This window comes from Lissotriton helveticus, chromosome 4_1 (genome assembly GCF_964261635.1).
Source record: "Lissotriton helveticus chromosome 4_1, aLisHel1.1, whole genome shotgun sequence".
Classification (NCBI taxonomy): domain Eukaryota; kingdom Metazoa; phylum Chordata; class Amphibia; order Caudata; family Salamandridae; genus Lissotriton; species Lissotriton helveticus.
The window spans coordinates 668,622,034-668,644,250 of NC_136063.1; the positions used below are offsets into that span (position 1 = coordinate 668,622,034).

A 22,217-nucleotide genomic window follows, 5' to 3' on the forward strand; every position below is an offset into this window, starting at 1 on the left:
ATTGCTCGATATGTTTCTCAGAGAGCAGTTGCTCAGTTGTTGTTCACCAGGGTTGCGCCAACACCTGTTAGGGTGTGGATTGTCTGAACCATGTGAGCTGGCAGAGGAAGCAGACCGCTGGGAAGGGACCAGAGGTTCTGTAGAGTCATTGGTGAGTGACTCCAAAAGTAGTGGGTCAGGGATCTTCCAGCCCAGCGTGGTGGAAGAGGCTCAGTGTAGCCCAGCTAGGTCCCTGGTTAGTGAGAAGGATGTAGGGGCTGACTGCCTGGCTCAGTGGAGCAGGAGTCAGTGGGTGGCTGAGAGCCCCCAGAGGCCCGAAGCCCTGTCTCAGAACCTGGGTGGTTTCTTGAGGGAACACCAGGTTGGGGACCTAGGCTGTCCTGTTAGTCCACTTGAGGAGGATCTCCTAGTGATTAGAGGACCTGGAGTGTCTGTAACCAGAGCTCCTGTGGTTCTAGAGTCTGGCAGTACCGCTCCGGTAGGGAGGGTACAGGAGTCCAGAGTGAGGAGTGATTGGGGGAGTTCCCCAGTGGAAGGACCAGTGGGTCAGGGACTACCCAGTTGGGCTAGGTTCCCGTGTAGTGACCATGGTAACAACACTTCTGGTCTGGGGGATCTTCACGCACTGTCAGGTGGACAGAGGGCGGGAGATCTGCGCCAGACAGACAGTCACACAACAGATGTGACATTTGTTAGCCTCAGGGGGATGGAGTGTAAGTCCCCAGAAGTCCGGGAGTGCCAGGCAATTGTTCCACCGAAGGTTTTAGGCCAGAGGTTGGAAGGCCAGGTTCAGGATCAGCCTGACCTGAAGGGTAGGACGACTGTAACCAGTGTCCTGACCGGTTCTCCTTCCAGAGGAACTTCTCCAGGTGGGAGAGGGCAGACCTCTGGAAGGGGGTGCAGAGGGTGGGAGAGCCCACCTCTGACCCCGGTGCAACCTGAGTGGATAAGTCCTGGGTTGGAATGGCGTTCTAGGGGTACCCCTCGCAGAGGGAGGAGGAACCCTAGAAGAAGAGGTAAGGGGAGGAGAGCCTTCCCTGAGACTCCTGGTCCGCCTGAGGTTGTAGGCCTTAGGCTGGAGAACCAGTGGCAGTCTAGTCCTGTCTTGCAGACAGGAAGAGTGGAGAATGGCTCCTATGTGCCAGGCGTTACTACCCCCCGCTCTGCGAATTGGCATGGACCAGTGGCACCTGGGTGGCCCAGGGCCTGGTCCTGGCCGCGGACAACTTGGGAGTACCAGTGCGGTAGCCCAGTTGGTCCAGACAGTGTGTTTAGAAGGAATCCCCTGGGTTCACCATGGCGTAGACCAGGAGGGTGTCCCTGCAGTTGTGGGCCCGCGTCTGTGTTCTATCGCCCCAAGCAGGGAAGTCCATCACGGTGGTGATTGGTCTCCCCTGCGTTTTGGCTGGAAGGGGGTTATGTTGGACTTTGGCCCTTAGGGCAGGTTCACCCCTAGACTTTTTGCTTTAAATGGTGACCTGTCAATGGTGATTTTAGGGATTCTGCGCACTTTCACTGTGTCCCAGTGGAAAGTGCGTGCGCACTCTGAGTGCATGTGCTGAGCTAGGCCTGCCCGCCCATAGGAATGCATGGGGAATGTATGTGTCCCTGGTAGTTCCTGATGCGTGGGGTGTACAGGCTTGAGTCTGGTATGTGTGAACTCGTGTGAGTGAATGCTGCGCAACGGTGTATGCAGCATGTATGTGTCTAGTAGGGAAGCGCCATTTCTAGACATGGCTGTACGTGTGCTGTGAGGGTGCTGGCGTGTGATTGGCTGGAGCTGGCTGGCATGCCAGGCTCCAGGAAGTCTGGATGGGTCTGCCCGGTGGTGAGTGGGAGATTAGCATGAGTGATGTGTGGGAGGAGTGTACCTGTGTCCTGGATGGGCTGGGTTTTCCCCACACAATGCTGGCTCCGCCCCCCTGTGGTGTGTCTAATGACCCAAGCCCTGCCAGTGAATAGAGAGGGTGGTTGAGGTAAACAGAGTACTCAAGAACCAGCTGCAACTGGTTCCGCCCCCACTCTACACCCTTGAACAAAGGAATGCACTGTATAAAAATGGGGCTGTGTCCCCACAGATGTTGTTCTCTTCCAGGATCCTGAGGGGGCTGTTGCTGCTGCTGGGCCAGAGGACCGCCACTTGGGGTGTCTCCCTGCCTGGAGACCCAGTGTGCTGGCTCTGGGCCCAGCCTTGCCCCCCCTTGCCTGCCTGAAGGACTTCTAACTGGACTTGTGCTATGGCCTTGCCCCTGGGAGCGCTTGATCCTGTTTGTAGCGCTAGGAGCGCGCTTTATGCCCTCTAGCGCTTGGAAGCGCTTTGTTTTCTGATTATAGCGCCTGGAGCGCTGTGATTGCCCCTCTAGCGCTTGGCCTGCCAGATCGAGTGCCCACCTCGATTGGAGTATTTATTTAAGAAAGCCGGTGCCCACCCGGCATTGCCCCGGTGATGTGCCGCTGTTTTTAAATTTACCTCGAGGGAGCCATCGGTTAATTAAGCCCCCGCCTAGAAGTGCCGGAGACGGGCCGCCGCGCTGCCCGCGACGACCCGGAAGTGCTCCTGCCGGCCGGCCAATCCGAGCGCGGCCCGGCAGAAGTCCCGCCCCCACAGCCGCGACCCGGAAGTCAGGCAGGCCGGGGGCAGGACAAAGAAGCAACCGGAAGCGGACGGGAGGCCACCCCGCGCTCCGGTGAGGGCGGAAGCCGGCGTCTTTTCTTGTCTCCCCTCCCAGGCTCCCTAAGCGAGGGAGAGCCCAGGAGAGGGAGGGAGAAGTGTGGAGGGAGCCCCCGAGGAGCGGGAGCTCCCGTGCAGAGCCTCCCGAAGCAGAGGAGCTACAGCCGCCAGAGACCGGTGAGTGCCCGCCCCTCCCCTTCGGAGCGCGTCCCTTGTGCTAAGAGGCCCGAGTGGGCCTCAAGTGATTCCCGAGTCCCCAGGAGGGGGACTCCAACGAAGCCTGAGAGAGGCTCCAACGAGCGGGAGCTTTTCCGTGAGCCCGAGAGGCTCTGGGGCATTTCCTTGTGTCCTGAGTCCCCCGTGAGGGACTCCCAGACCCCGCAGTTGATACAGAGCCAGGAGAGGCTCCAGGTGCCCCAATTGTGCTTCGAGTCCCCAGGAGGGGGACTCCAACGGCGGCCATTGTGGCTTAAGAGTCCAGAGAGGCTCTATGGGGGCAGTTTGATTTACTTGTAGCCCAGAGAGGCTCGAGGCGCCAGATTGTTTTGCGAGCCAGAGAGGCTCAGGGGGCATTTATTTCACGAGCCCAGAGAGGCTCAGGAGACAGTCAATTGGGCAGAGCCTAGAGAGGCTCCCACATTGGCCCCATCAATTGCCACACAGCTGCCCAGCACTTCGTGGGCAGCTGCCACGTTTAGGACCCTGGACATTGGACACAGGGCGTCCTAGCCCCAACAAGGCCAGAGGGCCTAGGGACAGTCACAGGTGGTGACTTACGTGAGTTTGGCGCAATTGTACTTTCTTTACACCTCTGAATGTATTGTGATGCATCATGTGTTTTCCTCTTTACACCTCTGAATGAATGTTATGCATTGCATCATGTGTTTTCCTCTTACACCCCTACAGGTATTGTGATACATAGGTGGTTGTTTTCTCCCTAGTACAGGTGGTGCTAGTGAGATCCTGGTTACCAGTAATTACTGGTTGTGTGCTATTTTGTGCTATATTCTATGTACTAAGTGCTATTTCTGAAAGTGCTACTTCTGATTCCTGACAGTGGTCCAGGTGGCCCTGTCTTGTACATATCCCTTGTAAATTCTGCCCGTGCCTCTGGCACATTGTAAAGTGTGTGTTTTATCTAATGTGTTTTGGTGTAATACAAAGGCTATTTTTATATAACCTTGTGTGGAGTTTCCTTTGTGGTGGGCCTTTGGTTGTTGTTGCTGGGGTGCGTGCGCAAATACTTAGCCTACATCGCCTCCAAGTTTAGCCTTGCTGCTCGCGCCACGTTACCTAGAAGGTGAGTAGGGGTTATCTTGGCGTGTAACTCCCTTGCCCTGACTTGGGTGTGGTGGTCTCTGACTGACTTTGGCGAAAGCCCTGGCCAGCCAGGGATCCCATTTCCAACAGTCCCTATTTGCAGTCACCTGATTAGTGCAGAATCAATCGATGCTGGCACATTTTCTCTACATGCCTCCTCCTAAGCACGCTCTATATGTAGTCCTCTTCAGGGCATTGATTCAGCTACATGGTGCATATATCTTCAATGTACCTAGATGTGGAGTTAGAAATAGTAAATCCACACTTCCATGCATGCACTTACCTTTCGATATTTTGCCCCTCGATATTCTGTCCTCGGTCTGCTTGTACAACGATATTTTGGCGCCAATTTCCAATAGTGCAATCCTCTGGTGCACAAGAATGAAGAGTGCTCCCTCCCTCAATGATTCTGTGGACAGCCACCCCTGAGGCACAGACAGCCGTTACTGCCCGTGTCACCTTGGGGGTGCATTGATTGCTGTCGTTGGCACTGCGCTTCTCATCATTATCGACAGGCGCCCATTTGATAACGTATACAGAGAAAAAAGTAACGTAGATGTTGACATTTGTTGACATTTATTGAATCATCTGAGACATTCGCTGCAGATTGCATCGCCATTTCCGATGTGCGTGCAGTGTTGCGCTCGTGACCATTACAGGGACATCGATGCAAGAATACATGTAGCCACGAAGTTGCCATTAAAACCACTCCCAATAAACGCAGATGCAAAAATTATCTTTGCAAAAATGACTATACATGATTGTAAGAGTCCTTAAGCAGCTTTTGAAGATGTACGTGTTTCTCATTCAGTATTTTGCATACTAATGTCAAATGTTTCACTTTTCCAGACTCTTAGCAATTGCAAGCAATAACTTCGAACAAACGTAGATTGAAACAACGAATGGCAAGCAGGTACAATACTCTGACAGCTCGTTATTGAGTAACAATGCAAATCGTGTGATTTTGGCCAGCGTTTTGCTTTACTTACAAGAGTAAAATCTTATGTATAAAAGATGATTTCATTTCCATTAAACAAGGCACTTAAAATAATTTATTTATATGATTCATAGTTCCCCAGGGAGGCAAATAGTAAATGTTGCTTCCATAAATCCGCAATTAACAAAATATGATCACTTTTTTTTAACCCTTGCAGTACAATTCAAAACTACAAACTTATTGTTTTCATCTGTACCATGGAGACTCTTTACTTAATTTACAGCAACAGCGAAAAAGGTGCTATGTAAGTGTGTAATCAATGATAACGAGGAAAGCCCCTTAATCCCATATAAAGTAAAATTAGCTGTGAAGCAGTCCCATCTCTTACAATAATTGCACATCTTCTGTACACTCGAAAGAGAGCTTAGCTCAGAGTGTGACGGTCTGAACCAAATGACTCAGAAATAGGGTAAAGTCCTTCTAAATTCTGAAAATGACACAGACCGAGAAAGAACTTGTTTTTCTCAGGAGGACGTCCTGCACTCTAGTAATTTTCGCAAGCTTTTCCTGAAGTTGTCATCTAAGAAAGCATAGAGGAAAGGGTTGAGACAGCTGTTGGCATAGCTCAAGCTGGTGATAAAGAAGGAGATACCGATGACCACGGGCGTCTGTGGAATGTCCGTGGTGAGTGCCACCACCGTGCTGAGGTGGAAGGGCGTCCAGCAGAAGAGGCACACCGCCAGAATGACCAGCACCATGAACGTCACTTTCTTCTTTGCCTTGTCCAATGCTTTGGCGTTGCTGTGCAGACGGATGTGCCTCAGTTTGTAGAGCATGGTCGTGTAGAGGATGCAAATGGTGGACACAGGGATGGCAAATCCCATCACCAGCGTGTAAATGCGACTCATTTGCCACCACAGCTCCTCTGGGTTTGGAAACACAAAGACACACCGCAGACTCCCGTGTTCATCGTGAATCTTGGCAAAAATGGTGAAAGGCAATATGATGATGGTGACAAAAGTCCAAACACCCAGGCTCACAATTCTGGCAGCCCTGTAGGTGCGGTAGGAGACCTTTTTGGATTTGACTGTAGCCACAACCACCAGGTAGCGGTCGATGCTCATGACAGTCAGGAAATATATGCTGGAGAAGGTGTTGTACTGGTCAATGGAGATGATGAGTTTGCACATGAACTCTCCGAAGGGCCACTGCAGCAGCAGGTAGTCAGCAATGTTGATGGGGAGCACGAGCGTGAAGAGCTCGTCCGCAATGGCCAGGTTGAGGATAAACATGTTGGTGACAGTTTTCATCTTGGGGGCTTTGAGGATCACGTAGATGACGGCAGTGTTGCCTGTGAGCCCCACGGCACAGATCACCGAGTAGATGACAGGCACCGCCAGGTAGAAGTGAGGGATCTGCTGCGGGCTGGAGACATTGGTGCCACAGGGGGTGTATTCGTCAATGCACGACGAGTTGTGTCCACTGTGGAAAGAAGAGCTGTCCATCTGAAAAGGTTAAAAAAGACACAATTATTATCCATTTATGCTTCAGGTTATTATCACAATGTTTCCCAAAAAATGATGGCACCTGAATTGAATTTGAGTCCTACTCCCATACAAAGGTTAATGCTATTAGTATTGGTTCCAACGTTTTTTTTTTTAAAATAATGCACTATAAATTGTCTACGTCGTAAAATGAAAAAGCACGCACTTAAAGGGCACTGTTCATCAGTGCGGTTCAAGTAGTTGTTCTGTCAACGGCGCGCTGTGTGCCCTTCTAGGACACGTTCTTTTCTAATCATGCACCTTTGCATCTGTGAGTATCCATCCCTGTGAGGAGTTATTTCCCTCTCACCTTATACGAGAACTTGCGGTGCAGGGATCTCCGCTGGGACTATTCCTCCAGTCAAACGTTCCCGGCGGCTGCATTGGGCACTCGGAAGAAATGAGCGGCGAGTCGGCAGGGAGCTCTGAACTGAAATGGTGAAAATGCTGGCCAGCTCCCTGCCTCCTTCCGTGCATGACTGAGCGCGGATGCACTGCCCCTTCCCTCCTCCTCCAGCACCGTGGAGCCGCGCACTTCTACCCGCCCCGCCCTCGTAGCTGGGTCTCATTCCGCGATGCACCCCTCCCGTCTGATAACGGGAGGACGCGTTCCTTCACGCGCTGCACGGAGAGAGGGTCTCGAACATTATAATCCGGAACGTTATATTTCATGAGGTAGGAAACGTCGCACTTTAGAAGCTGGATACATGACTAAGAAACTACATAACAAAGTTCACGCGATGTCATGTCGGTGAATCGCATGTCACAGTTGGGGATGTTAGAGGATGTAGCGTAGCGACCGGAGTTGCCGACTGTGGCTCTGGGGAACCAGTTCGAGTTTCCGTGTTGGCTTAACGTCCTGTGATTGTGGGCGCATCACTTATTCTGCCCATGCCTACCAACAATTAATGTATCATTGTATAACGTTGCTGGTGCTCATGTAAAGCGCTCCAATCAATACCTTTAGGCCGAGTTCGGGCTACATTAAACTGCAAAAAAAAATGTATACGAGTCACTAAACAGAAATAAACGCAACGTTTTTTGATGGTATAATTGTCTGCCACAGCTCAGCCATGTCTTTGCTGTCCTGCGTGTGTACCCAGGGCTTTAAGTGGAATGAAAACACTGGGGGGTCTCTCAAACAGGTGTGGCCAATCTATAAATCTGTGCCCAACATAGAGTGCCCCATGACTGGTATTCTGCAGCTTCTGTCATTACATCTAGACCTACAATAGAACAAGTAACCTTACACCTACAACAAGCCAGGACTATTGGCTTTGTCAATGGCTGTTAGTTGCATAAGGTAAATAAGCAATAACCATGGCTTAGTCGTATATAACATTCAAAATACTTGAGTCTGGAAATGATGAGACTGTGAAAGATCTATATCGATTCTCTATAAAGCTACATCAAAAGCAGTGAAGCGAGGTACTGATGCAGAGTTAAGATGTATTCCCTCCTTCCCCCAGGGTGAGGGCATACATGAAGAGCCCTATAGCGAATGGGCTCAGCACTTTCTTTTGATAACTGCTGGTGCAGAGCAAATGCAGGACCCGGCCCACTTAAAGCCCTCTGTGTACCTATCCTTTCCTTTCAGTGTCCACTGGGTTCTGCTCGCGAGACTTCACAATAACACGCTCGCGTTTTCCAGTTTTAATTCAAATGTATTTAAAAAAAATCCTTTCTTCAAGTTCCTGCGGCGCGTGATTCCGCCTCTCTGCTCAGCAATGTGACCGACAAAGGCCATTTGCAGTAAACGTGTTAATGACTGAGAGATCCATCGGATATTCAAGGCAGTGAATGTATTCTTGAATCGTGCTGACTTGTTGGATGTGACCGCTTTGCGGCGCTAGATGAACTGAAGTAGCATGTTCCTAACACCTCTTAACTAGCATTCGCCTTAGTGCCAAGAGATGATTTCTAATTTGTAAAGAGAATCAACAACGTGTGCACACAGCTTGTGTGCACATCCCAGCTGTGGGCACTCCCTTTGGTTCGTCTTATAAGACAGACTCCTTTATGTTTGTTGACCAATTCATTCTTTTATTTCTTTAGAATTTCAATGAATATCAATTCAGTTCATTACATTCATTTCTAATTGCATGTAATTCAAGTCTTTTCAACAACTATGCGCTGTTGACAACGAAGCTCCAATGGCTCTGTACAAGGATAGCACGAAGAAAACGAGGAGTCTGGGGGAGCCGGAGCGCGCAGCGGTGACCCAGAGCTCCTTGAGAAAGGGCGATCCCAGCCCGAAATGCATTGGAGCTTCGTTGTCAACAGCGCATAGTTGTTGAAAAGACTTGAATTACATGCAATTAGAAATGAATGTAATGAACTGAATTGATATTCATTGAAATTCTAAAGAAATAAAAGAATGAATTGGTCAACAAACATAAAGGAGTCTGTCTTATAAGACGAACCAAAGGGAGTGCCCACAGCTGGGATGTGCACACAAGCTGTGTGCACACGTTGTTGATTTTACATATTGGCGCAAACGGACGGTTACGCTACCAGCAGGAGCACCCGTACAGAAAAGAATCCAAATCACACCCTTTACAAACAGGTTCTAAGAAACCTACCCGCTGTGCACCGCACTTATTGTTTTTTTGTTAATTTGTAAAGAGCCCTGTCTTCAGGAGATAGCCAACCATAGTAGGCAATTCGACGAGGTGGGACAGGGCTGCTCCCAAGGAGGTTGTAGGGCTCTTGTCGTGAAGCTTATGAGCTTATCTGAAGGGGAAGAAGAATGACGAGGGAGACCCACCAGCAGGCTGCTGTAGTTCAAGGGATTTTTATCAATTTTATTACTGTGTAGAAAGAATATGAAAGGCATAGTTTGCATATGTTTAAAACCAGATTATAATCTCCATTTGCAAAGGTAGTGATGAACAGTTCATTGCTGGTCGTAGTGTCAGGAGGAAAGTGCATTAGATACGGCCAGGAGATACGTGTAGTAAAGGAAGGAAAGTATAAAACCTCCATCTTTAATGAGTTTGGCATGAGGAATCCTACCATAACACAATGAACAGTGGCTGCGAGGCAAACCATTATGCAATTATTGGAGAAGGAATTAGAAATTAGGGGAAGAAAACAGATGTGTTGTTCATTAGCATAGAAATGGAAAGAGAATCCAAAAGACAACATTATGTCATCAAGAGTTGTAATATTTATAGAAAGAACATTCGATCCAGGACTGAGCCTTGGTAGACACCAACTGGTACTCATGGGGGAGTATAGATCAGAATCGTATTGGAATGTGAACCTATAGTTACAGGAATATGAAAAGAACCATGCTAGTACTGAGCTGGATATATCAAAAGAGTTGAGCAAGGATAAAAGAGCTGGGAGGGCTTGAGTAGCAAATGTGCCATGTATATCAAGGAATATAAGGAGACATGATAGATGATTATGATGAGCTGATGTGATGACTTTATTTAATTATGAGAGAGCCAGTTCCGCAGAGTGGAGGTAATGAAGCAAGTATGGTGGGGCCTAAGCAAGCCATTGAAGGAGAAATAAGGTGTAGGGTGGCTAAAGGTTAAATTTTGCAGTTCTATAGAGAAGAAAGAAAGGTGAGATGCTCATCAGTAATCAGCTGTAAATGTTGGTCTGTGATAGGGTGTTACAGAGGAGATATATTACCCTGTAGAGTTGAAGAATTTGTGAAGATGAGAGGGCATGATTGAAAAAAGAAATAAGGCAAAGGAAAACCTTGGAGATGAGGCAAGTGGTCCATGGTTCTGAAACCAAATGAATCAGATGTGGGCAAAGAGGGTTTGCAGACCTTATTGGTTAATGAGATAACCTCTTTCGGTGAAGTGCTGAAAAAGTGTAAGGGCAAAGCAGTGAGTCTAAGTGATAGATGGGATTAGGGAGGGTTGCATGGAACCATGAGGAGTGCAGCCAGGGAGTCTTGGATGATGGTGATTTTAGGTGAAAAGTATGATAAAAGACACACACATTCACAAGTTCAACTACCTGTGCGTGAGCATACCCAATACATATGAAATACTTTCCACCCTCTGTTAACCACTTGGATGCTAAGGTACCTGATATTCTCCAATGTAATTTCCATTGAAATCAATGGAAACTCCATGACGAGCTGAGCTCGTCATGAGCGTCGAAGGGGTTAAACAATAGTCTATGTCCTCTATGTACCGTACATCAATGCATCTCTGTTGCATTCCTAACTCCCTCATATACAATAAATGCATCAGAGATGAAAGAGATGCTAACCGTTTTACCTCATGAAGGCTATGGCCCTCATCATGCCAGAACTCATGTCACCACTCATCGCCAGAAACATCTAATGATGAAATACCCACCACTACACAATAAATGGAGAATATGAAATTCAGTTGCTCGTTGGAAACTGTATCATTACAATAACTTACAGTAGCAATTGCGATGCTATGGTTCCTTTGTGGTGCCTCATCATCATTGGAGAACACGATTTTACCTATGCAAGATGGTGAGACATGTTGACAAATTACTTCCAGGTCAATTATAGAAAAACATATAAAATAAGTTCAGACCATTTCCCTATTGCCAGGAAACTGTATGCCTTCTTTGTCTCCTTCACTGCCATAGTAGTTCTCTTCAGCTTCCATATGTGTGCAAATATGTTGCGTTAGATTCTCGCTTCAGGTACATTGCTTACTTCTCTAGTGCCATTTCAGTCTCCTTTTCATCATCTCCCACTCAATGCAGGCCTAAAGCTCAACTGACTGCCTCATCTCCTCTGGATCTGCTACTGGAAAACTTATGCTGTGGGTAAAGCCTCTCCCGTTGCCAACAATAGTAAATACACATGAATACATTTGTCAATTTCTATGGTTTATTATGCTTAATCAACATAGATATTAGTAAGCACTTTGAGCTGCAGTAATTGATGGATTTTCTGCAGCATGAATTTGGAGTATTCACCTACACCGCTTTAGTTTCTGCATTTCTCCTTCCCCTTATCTCTTATTTCTTTTTTCCTGTGGCATCTTACATGGAACTTGTTCCTTTATAAACTGCTTGCATTGAAGCTCAAGGGATCTAAGGGGTCAGAAATAATACCCACAATAGAAAAGCCTGACAGAACCCAGAAACATTTTTCAGATGTCTCTTCATTTTTGTGTGGATATTTTGATCCTACAGTTTGCATGGTTTAATGTGTTTATGGAAGAAAGTGGATTACTCAAAAATACTTCTTTTTATCAGATGACATATTGCTCACACGTACTTTTTTTTTTTTTTTTTTGGGACCTCCCCCGGTCCTGCGGGCCTCGGACCCTCTCCCCCGGTGCAACACTTGGCCTCTTTGTGCCGGAGGCTCCGTCGTCCCCCTCTCCTCGTGGTCGCTGGTCGCTCCACACTTACTGATCTGCCAACTTCACTCCCTAGATTCATGTCTATCATTTCTCGCTTCTCGATCATTTCTGGCTACAAAGTCAATTGGAATAAGAGTGAAGCTCTACCATTGTCCAGGGGTACGATGAAAGCAACTTTTTTGGGCTATAATTTTCAATGAAAAGTGGACTGCCTGAAGTATTTAGGTATTTACATCAACACAGGTTTAGAATGTATGATTCAAGATAACTTAGATCCACTTATTGCCAAAACGAAGTCAGAGTATGAAAAATGGTCCCATCTTAACTTGTCTTTTTGGGGTAGGGTACAGGCAGTGAAAATGATTATAGTGCCTCATTTCACTTATATTTCAGGTATGTTGCCTTTGACAGTTGAAATATCAATATTGCGAGACATTGTCAAAGGTATTAAAACCTTTATTTGGGGATCCTGTGACCTAGGCCCTGATGTATCAAGCATTTTTTTTGTCGCAAACAGTGCCAATCGCTAAAATTCCCTGTTTGGGAAAAAAAATAGAATTTCAAGATGTATGTAATTTTTCCCATCGCAAATTTAGAATTCGCATTTTTTGCGAGTTCTTATTTGCGATTGTTCCTATTATGCGAATTATTTTTGCGATTCTCTATTTTGCATGTTTCATATTTTGCGATTCTCGCAAATATGAAATCGCAAGTGTAAAATTCGCAATTAGATGTATGAAGAAATCACAATTAGCGAAATCCTGAAAATCGCATATTAACCCCTTCGATGCTGGTGACGGAACCGTTCCGTCATCAGTTACGGCTGAGCTGTGCTGATGACGGAACGGTTCCGTCACGACCCCGCCCTGTTCTGGAATGTCCAGCACAGGGCGCGGCTAACGCGCCGCACGGAAGCGGTTAAGAAATCGCTATTAACACTAACTTCAAGCAGGTGGTAATCAATTTGAAAGTATAAAAAACAGTCCAAACTGACTTTTTGAAAAGAGCAATGGCTGCACTTTACCTGATAGCTAGGAGGCTCCGCATTCAAGCTCTTGCACAGAGGAGACAGAGGCAGGAGAGGATTTTCAGACTGAGGATGACCTTGATTCAGCAGACTGAAGAAGACATTTTTGAGAAATATAGACTGCATCCCCACACCATTTTGGACCTTATTGTGGAATTGAAGCCTTTTTTGGAGCATGAAACACACAGAACCCATTCAATACCTACTCATGTGCAGGTTCTGTGTTCCCTGCATCTTCTGGCTTCTGGATCTTTTCAAAGGGTGATTGCAGATGTTGGTGGAGTGTCTCAGAGTGCTTTTTCACGATTTTTTTGAGTTTTCCTGGATGCAATGATGAGTAGGCTGCACCATCATATTTACCTCTCCAGCATACCACAAGATATCCAAATTACAAAATTGGATTTTTATCAAATTGCACATTTCCCGCATGTGATTGGATGCATAGATGGGACACATATTGCCATTACTCCTCCTGCTGCAACTGAATACGTTTATAGAAATAGGAAAAGTTACCACTCTTTAAACATTCAAATGGTGTGTAATGCCAAGTACATAATCACTGAGATCGTGGCAAAGTACCCTGGAAGCACTCATGACTCTTACATGTTCAGACACAGTGGATTGCAAGGACGTTTGAGTGCTGGGCAATTTGGAGAAGGATTTTTTCTTGGTAAGTGCATATTTCATTTGCATTTTCCATATTTTCAAAGAAAACCAGAGGCATGTCTGAAAGTAAACTATTTTTTACATTTCTATGTAGGTGACAGTGCATATGCTGTACGTGATTTCATTTTGACCCCTTACTTAAATCCTACAAATCTTCATGAAAGGAGATACAATAAGGCTCACCGTTCTACACGTGGAGTGATAGAAAGGACTTTTGGAATTTTAAAAAGCAGATTTAGGAGAATTCATAAAAGTGGAGGTTCTTTGCAGTATAAACCATCCTTGTGCTGCAAAATCATCACAAGTTGTGCAATGTTACATAACATGGCCATGAGAAAAGGAACACAAAGCGATGTAAGTGACCCAGAATCTTCAGACAATGATGATTTACCTCCCCCTAGAAGTGGTGCTGCAGGGATAGTAGCTGCAGCAGAACGACACAGACGTGCAGAAATCACAAACAATTACTTTTAGGTAAGAATGAAAAGCATGACAACTGTTTTTTAGTTTAGAAAGTTTTACTTCATGTAACCAAAAATTGAATTAACATTGCAATTAGCTATTTGTAACCTGTTAATACACAGGACATTCATATATAACTGTGAGAAAAATGAATGATAAATTATTTTTAGAAAACATTTTTTAGGTGTAAGAATCTACTTCTTGCGCTGCCTCATGCTTGTGCGCTGCCCTGCCCCACTGCTCCTCACAGATGCTTGTTGGGTGGCATTTCGCCCGCTCCTGAGGTCACTGGTGTCTGATGTTGGAGTAGGGTTGCTGCTGCTCCTACTTGCAGAGTCCTCTGTTTCCATAGGCTCATAAAAGCCACAAGCTCCTGTGTTACTGGTCTTTAGCAATTCTACTGTATTTAAAACCTTATCAAGGCCTTTGGCCTCATTCCTGGTGCATTCGCTCACCATGCGCTGCATAGAAATACTGCGCCTACTGAACTGTGCAGTAACAGAACACAGTCTATTGATTGCAGTGCAGTATGTAAGCATTCTACTATTCTGTCTGCGTGCAGCTCTCACTCTGTTTTCCTCGGACTTCTCCATTGCAACACACAGTCTATCCATAGAGTCTGCCATTCGCCTCATCCCATCCCCCATGCTGGCATTGCTTTTATTTAATTTGCAGAGCTGTCTTTTGATGGATCTTAAAGCTTTATGCTGTTTCTCCTGCACTTTCAGCAAGTTTTGCTCCAACCCTTTGAAAACATTAGAAATGTCTGTAACTTCACCCCTGTTAGGCCTGGCAGTATTTAAAGTGTAAGCTCTTCTTCTTGAAGCAGCATTTCTATTGTCAACATGTTCATATTCATGCAATGTCTCATGGGCACTTTCTCTTGACCCCTCAGGTTCATCATCACTATTTTGAAAAGGTTGTAAAGGAGCAACAGCTCTTCTTTTGGATCTCACAATTGGAATTGATTCCTCATCCTCATTATAATTTTCTTCACCTGGTGCTAAATCATGTGCATGTGAAGAGTGGGTATCAAAATCATCACTTGCATGTTCAACATTTTCTGTGAATGTAAAAATAGACATATTAGATTGTCGTCTGCCTGTCTGTTTTTTTTCCAATAAAAGCTTCAAACCACCAAGGTACTCCATTAGTGTGTTTTTTTGCTAAATTTCATATTTAAAAAAATGTAATAAGCAAACTAATGTCAAATGAAAGTAAAAATGCTTAAATAAGAGAGGATAAAGTCAGACATTTAAATGACAAAAATCCTCAATGCAAATAAATTGCTGCAGGTAAAACTTTCCTAGCAAAAACAACATACATGACCCAGAAAAATTCGAACACGCATGCATCCTTCTTACCTTCTTCTGCATGTCTTGGCTCCGAACTGTCAATGTCTGTGACTCCACAGACACTCTCATGCAAAATTGTTGCTTCCACTAGCTCTTCATGTGGAGTTGGCTGGTCTACATGTGAGGTTCCTCCACCAGTTTTACTTGCTTCTTTAATTCGCTCTGCAAGCTTCTCTTTGGACCTCAGACGCATATCATAACATCGCTTCATCAGTTCATCGATGGATCTTGGTATGACTCCCACAGCATTTACTTTTCTTGAATTTCCAACCATATCTTTCTCTTTCTCACTTCTGGAACATTCTTGGCTTGCTTACCAAACAGCAATTCATGGTTGCAAGCCATTTCTTCTATCAGTGTCTCCAACTCCCTCTCTGAAAATTTCTGCTTCCTCTTCCTTTTTTCACCTGAGGCACCTTCTTCCGAATTTTCTAGCTCCATACTGCAGTGAAACAGGTCTTCTCTCCAGCCTAACAAGCTTCCAACTGCCACTAGGTGTGGCTCACGCAAGCAGGTGCAGCTAATCAAGAGCAGTTCCTGACTATGACTCAATCAGTTTTTTCCAGCATTAGCAGATTCACGCTTTTTTGCGATTTCTTAATTTGCGAAATTCGCAAAATAAGAAATCGCAGGAAAATCGCAGATCATTCTGCGAAATTTAAGGAATTGCAGAATTCTCGCAAAAATCTACATACACCGCATTTTGCGATTTCTTAATAGCGACTCGCAAAAAATCACTAATAAGGAATCGCAAAAGCAAATGTTGATACATCTACCCCCTAGACTTAAAATCTCAAAATTGATTGCTTACAGGCGATATAGGGGTCTTAGTGTACCGTGTATTGCACATTACTATACAGCCCTCCATTTATCTCACTTGGTATATCATTGGCCCAGAGAGGATGATCCCCCACTATGGATTCTTATTTAAAGACAAACTGCACAGGCAACTTCAGGTTTGCACATGTTTTACATTCATAAATCACCTACTTTACAAACTTCCAACCCTATTAGTCAATCTATGCTTAAGATTTGGATACATGCCCACAAACGCCTTAAGAGTGACCCAAGACTGCATGGAAAGGCCCCATACGACATAACACTGATATTAGAATAGGTAAACAGACTATATCCTGGGATATATGGGAGAGAGCAGGCATTCTAATGTTGGATCACTTACTCTCTTTAGAAGGTGAGCTTAAAACCTTTGAAATGCTTCAGATAGAATGTCAGCTCTTTGCCTCCCAAGAGGGGTAATACTTACAAATAAAACAATCCCTATTTCGTAGACTAGGACCATTTCCTTGGATAGTAGAGGATTCCCTAGTGTTACAATACTTTGCAATTTGGGGGAAGTTCAAAGTTGCAGTCTCTGGATTTTATAATCTCATAGTGTATAAATCACATTCATACCCATTACTAGCACAACTTCATGTCAAATGGCAAGGGTTAATTACTGTAGCTCATTCTGATGAGGAATGGGAGGGTGTTATTATGAACATGGATAAGGGAATCATGGAGGCCAGAATGAAATGTACTCTTTTCAACTGGTAGTGGTCACCACAAAAACTCAAGTCAGCAGGTTTACTACACCAATCTACCTGTTGGAGGTGCCCACAGGAGGACTGCGAAATACTACACATTTTATTCCGATGCCCACTTTTGAAGGAATATTGCTCTTCCATAAATGCCTCTCTACACAGAGCTATACAAGTGTCCATTCCTTTAACGAAAACATTAGTCCTATTACATAATGTCTCTGATCTCTCAAATCTCACAAACCCTACAAGACGATTGATAACTATTCCACTCACTGTAGAAAACATTTGTATATTAAGACATTGGAGAACACCACAATGCCCTAAACATGATGAATGGCTTATTGAAATGTTAAAATAGCATCATGTGAAAAACTCATTTATAGATTGCAGGACAATGTTGGAACTTTCATCCAAATTTGGAACCCCTTTCTAGATAAAAAATGTTCTATTCTGGTAATATTTCAGATTTTTCTTCTAATTACAAACTACAATAAGGGAATCACTTATTTTTTTAATTTCCTTATTAATTCATTACCATCATTATTTATATTCATGCTGTTGTTGTTATCATTAACCCCTTCCATGCTCATGACGAGCTGAGCTCGTCATGAGTTGCGCCGCTCGCATGCTCATGACGAGCTAAGCTCATCATGTAACGCGGTATTTCAAAAAAAGTCGCACAGCGCAAAAATTACCGCCGCACGCATGCGGTTAAGACTGTTGATGCCTTAGCCAGTAACACTGTTATTTGAATTAGGACTTACTGTTCACCTATTGAAAATTGTTGAGTTAGTGGGAATATCTTCACTTGAAATATTATATTTGTATGATATTATCGCAGCTATCTTCGAACTATCTATAATACATGGTTTACTGCATATTGTATACTATCTTTATCATCTTTTCCCTGTGCTCCTTTCTTATTTCTTCCTCTCAAGGTTTTATGAGTACCTCAACTATTGTATCTTTTGATATCTGTATCATATTTTTTATATTTAGAAATCTGAGAAAATAATATCCCATAGTAATTTATTGTGTGGCCATAATTTGATTTGTTTATAGTCTTTTTTTATTTATTGTTTATAAACTGACATGTGCTTCTCAATAAAAATATAGCACAAAAAAAGAAAGTGGATTAATATTTGGGGTAGGGGACTGTTCGCTTCAAGGAATAATAAGGCTTTTTGTCACAGTGAACCCTCACTAAAGTCACTAAATTAACTTGAGGTCAATCTCATGGCAGTTGTGGCACACAACATATAGGCTTAACTTAGGGTAACATTGAAAATTATGTATGCAGTATCAAAACAGTAATACATTCAAAATGCCAATCAATACAAATCATAGAATTAGAAAAATATAGTAGATTATTTTGAAACAGAATGACAAAAAACAACAAAAATCCAATATGGAAAACTAGACATAAGAGTTCTTAAAGGTTTTGAAGAAAAATAGACCACAAATGCAAAGTGCCAATCCTGGTCAATAGGTAGTGTTAGACTGAAACCTGGGAACGATTGAAGGCTGATTGTGAAAGAGTGCAGTTCAGATGGTCCCAGTGTATTAGCCTTGGTGAAAGTTGGGAAATCAACATTTAACAAATTGTTTCTAAGCCCCAGTTCAGAAAGGGACTTTGTCACTTTTTTGGAAGACACATCATTTGCTCTGGAGGAAAAGTTTGCCAAGTTTTGTAATCTTTCTTCTAATGCCCAAACTGCCACAGGAGTACACTTCTAAAGGCCCCCAGGACCTCAGAGGAAAGGCCTTAGAGACTCTCATGGTGTCAGGCAGAGACCAAAATCAAAGTGTTGCCCTGGTCCAATTGTCACGGGCCAGCTGGATACTTCAGGGAAAATACCTCAGTCAGCTTGCAGTTCCCTAGCAGCCACAAAGGAGGTCACCCAACTGACCCTTGGAGTCCACTTCTTTTTTCTTGGTCCAAGATGAAGCAGGTCGTATGCATCAGGGTCCCTCACGGTTTACAGATAGCAGGTACAGTCCTCTTTTGATCTTCTGCGGGTCCAGAAAGTATTCTGAGAATGGTGCCTTGGAGTGTTACATTTATGGTTGACACTAGCTAGAAGGTGGGGGATAATACAGGGCACTGCCTAACCAATGGGGTAAAAGTTCCCTGCCTTACCTACTTTTTCAGTTGTTCCTGTTTGCCTTTGTGCAAACAGAAAGGAAAATGAAATGTGTCAGAGCTATTCCAAGATGAACAAAGATTTCAGACACACTAAACTTGGGCTATGAGAGCTGAGGGTGTGCATGGGAGTGTACTATGGAAATTATACACTAAAATCCAGTTTGAAGCAGGCCCTCATACTACAATAAAAAACGAGAGAGAAGTCTGGTAAGACCAAGCAGATTTCTTCTGCAAAAAGACAGGGAAAACACAAGAGTTGTGATCTGGCCCAGGTTAATACCTTTCAAGGGTGCAACTGTTTTACATGTATCACAGACAGGCTTTTCAGGAAGGATTTAGCACTGCTGTTTCCATAAGAGGGGCAGAAGAGCCCACCCTGAACGTCCAGCTGAGCTCAGAGGAGTCATCCCTGCCATTCAGGTCTACCTGTCAATCAAAGTGGTCTATTGTGTAGATCCACATCATTAAAGTTTAAGTAAATGCTGGGCAGATGATGGAGATCTAATGAAAAGTAGCCTCCATGAGTCTCAGTCAAAGTAAATGTAACATTCTAAAAGTTACATTTCCTTAATACTTATTAACATCCAACTTCACAATTGAATAGAATTTCAATTACTATTAGACATAGTGATTTAATTATTTTTATATCTGGTCCCAAACCTAGGATAGCAATAGTAATATTGTATTGTGCACTGTGTCTTACTCTGTAAGACAGCTTGACATGCAACAGTACAAATACGATTTGATGCATTGTCACTGTAGGGGCATGGTGACATTAATGTTCTACATGTTCTACTTTTAAATACAATGTACCCGACATTGCGGGCTACAAGGCCCACATAGGCGTGACCTATTAATATTTAAAAGAGATTTCTTTGACTGCCTCTCAAAAATGTTTTTGACAGGCTGAATTGCTGGTTTTCCACTGCAGCAGCAAGGGTACAAGGGTAGGCCTGTAGCCATGTTTTTATAGCCACACTATGGATGGCTCCATACGGCCTGCAGTTCAGATGTGGCATTTAACTTCTGTGCCCTGGGTACATTTTCTACCGGATACACAAAGGGGTCATAGGCATAGTAAATATGTCAAATAGGAATACACCAATTTGTCCACTTGTTAAGGGGGAGCACACACACTTTACTCCTGGCGAGCAGGGGTAAAGTGCACAGAGTTCTAAAGACAGTAAAAATTGAGTCTAGAGAGTGGTGAAAAATTCAGGGTGACCATGCAGAAAAGGCAAATTTGAACACACTAATATGTTCAGGCAGTCAAGTCACATAAACACCGGCAATAGGTGGACCAATTTGTTCCCCATTTCGGAGCTTTCAAACATGCATATCATACTTTGACATCTGTCAGTTGTCAAAACTTTGGTTCTGATTTAGTGCTTGGCTGACGGGCACTCTGTCACAAATGTGTCAGCTATCCCATCATCTTTATTACAAGTACATTATATTCTAATGCATTTGTAAGAAGACAGTTGGGATATCTGTCATGTTTGTGATAAAGTATCCATTCCTTACTAGGTATTATGTGAGCAACATTAAAACAATCCACTTACTGGTAATGAAAAACTGCAAATTATTTTGACCCAGGTGCAGGATGAAGCCATGTTTTTATGTCTATCCGTGAAGGTGCGTTAGCACCATTAAGAAACCCAATTGATTTTAGAAATCCTTCCAAGGGGGTGACAGGACTGGAAAAGGCATCGCGTTTTCTTTTCTTGCCATTGGTTTATGGCATGTTTGGATTCCCGGTTGGCTGGATTAGATAATGCATCATGTGAACATGTATCTCACAAATGTAATCTATGCATATTGCATTATTCTAATTGAAAAAGTGCTTAGCAATTTCTTGATTCTAGCCTTGGGAGACCTAAATGTATTAACAGTTGCTTATGTTGAAGCAGCATCATTTAGCACATTAACACAGCCTTGACTTTGATAGATCGCTGTTTATATTCCTACCTTGAGTTTAATAAATAAAACAAACCACTAGGTTAGAAGTCTCTCCAGATATTCCCTGAGGGAAAAGACGTATTTTGCCTAAAATAACCCTCACCCACCAAAAGGCCCCTTAATGGCATGCTTCATCATTGGGTTCTTCCCACCCGCTGCGGTACGGGGAGTGCTACAACCGACGTAGACATGGGAGCGCTTTTTGAGAGGTGGAGACTATATTGTAAAAAGTAATAGGGAGTGAAAAGGGTCAGTGAGATGTGGAGAGAAAAAAATAGTAAAATACATGGCCACTAGGAACCTAAACTTTTTTACAAACAAACACATGTGACACTTATAATATGTATTTAACTTTGTAAACAATGACTGCAGATTCTAAGCAGAAGGGGATTTTCATGTTTGTCATGGTTTAGTAATCTAGGACAGGGAAACACTTCACAACACAATTACCTGATGGACAGGTACGAGAGGGTTTCCTTGCTGCAGACAGGACGTCATGCATTCCCCGGGATGGTGTTGTACGCTGCACTAGTGTCATCCTGTCTGCAGCTGTGATGACATATACATGTCCATTTTTCTGTACACCAGATGGCAGCCACGAGCTAACATGTACTTGTCATTCTCAATTACCATTAACAGGATATTCATGGCCAATATGAAGCATGTTTACCTCATGGACTTTACCTGTAAGCCCCTGCTCACATGCAGCAAGTGCCAACTGTTGACACAGCACTGACAACAATGATATGACCCATCACCAGACAAACTTGTATGAGAAGGTTACTGATATTTCAAGGAAGTAGGTAAATGATCAGGACTCACCTTCACCATTAAGACTAACATGTTTCATGAGTATGATGTCTGTTGACAAGTCAAAAGGATTGTACATCACCAGGCTGACCAGTATAACATTTGAACAACAGTTCAAACATATCATTGCAGATATCATGTGTGAGATGTGCAATAGTCAGATAGAGAATGTGGCTCATTTGTGCTTCCCTACCCATGAAGTCACAAAGCTCATTTTGGAATGAGAGGTCACACATTAGTTATGTCCATCCTTTGAGTGTCCTCTGTTTGCATACTCCATTTCCAACATCATGGTAGTACTAAGCTGACAACAGATGGTGTCTTGTACAGCAGACATCCTAACCTCAAGTGTCAAGCACTCACATATATGTGAATACAGTAGAAGAGGAGGCAAGCAGAATGCAACATTTGACTAGGATCCCACATTGTGGGTAAGTTGAGAAGCTTTGAAGGTTGCC

General features: G+C 44.1%; 1 protein-coding gene across 1 annotated transcript; it reads right to left on the reverse strand.

Annotated features, from left to right (window-relative positions):
• Positions 1–4,560: 4,560 nt before the first annotated feature.
• On the reverse strand, positions 4,561–6,433 carry NPBWR1 (neuropeptides B and W receptor 1). Its single transcript, XM_078685661.1, has one exon. It carries the CDS (start codon positions 6,431–6,433, stop codon positions 5,453–5,455), a length of 981 nt encoding a protein of 326 aa, XP_078541787.1. The 3' UTR covers positions 4,561–5,452.
• Positions 6,434–22,217: the final 15,784 nt, after the last annotated feature.

Coding starts and splice junctions, on each gene's coding strand:
- NPBWR1 (XM_078685661.1), bottom strand. CDS start 6,433: ATGGACAGCTCTTCTTTCCACAGTGGACACAACTCGTCGTGCATTGAC.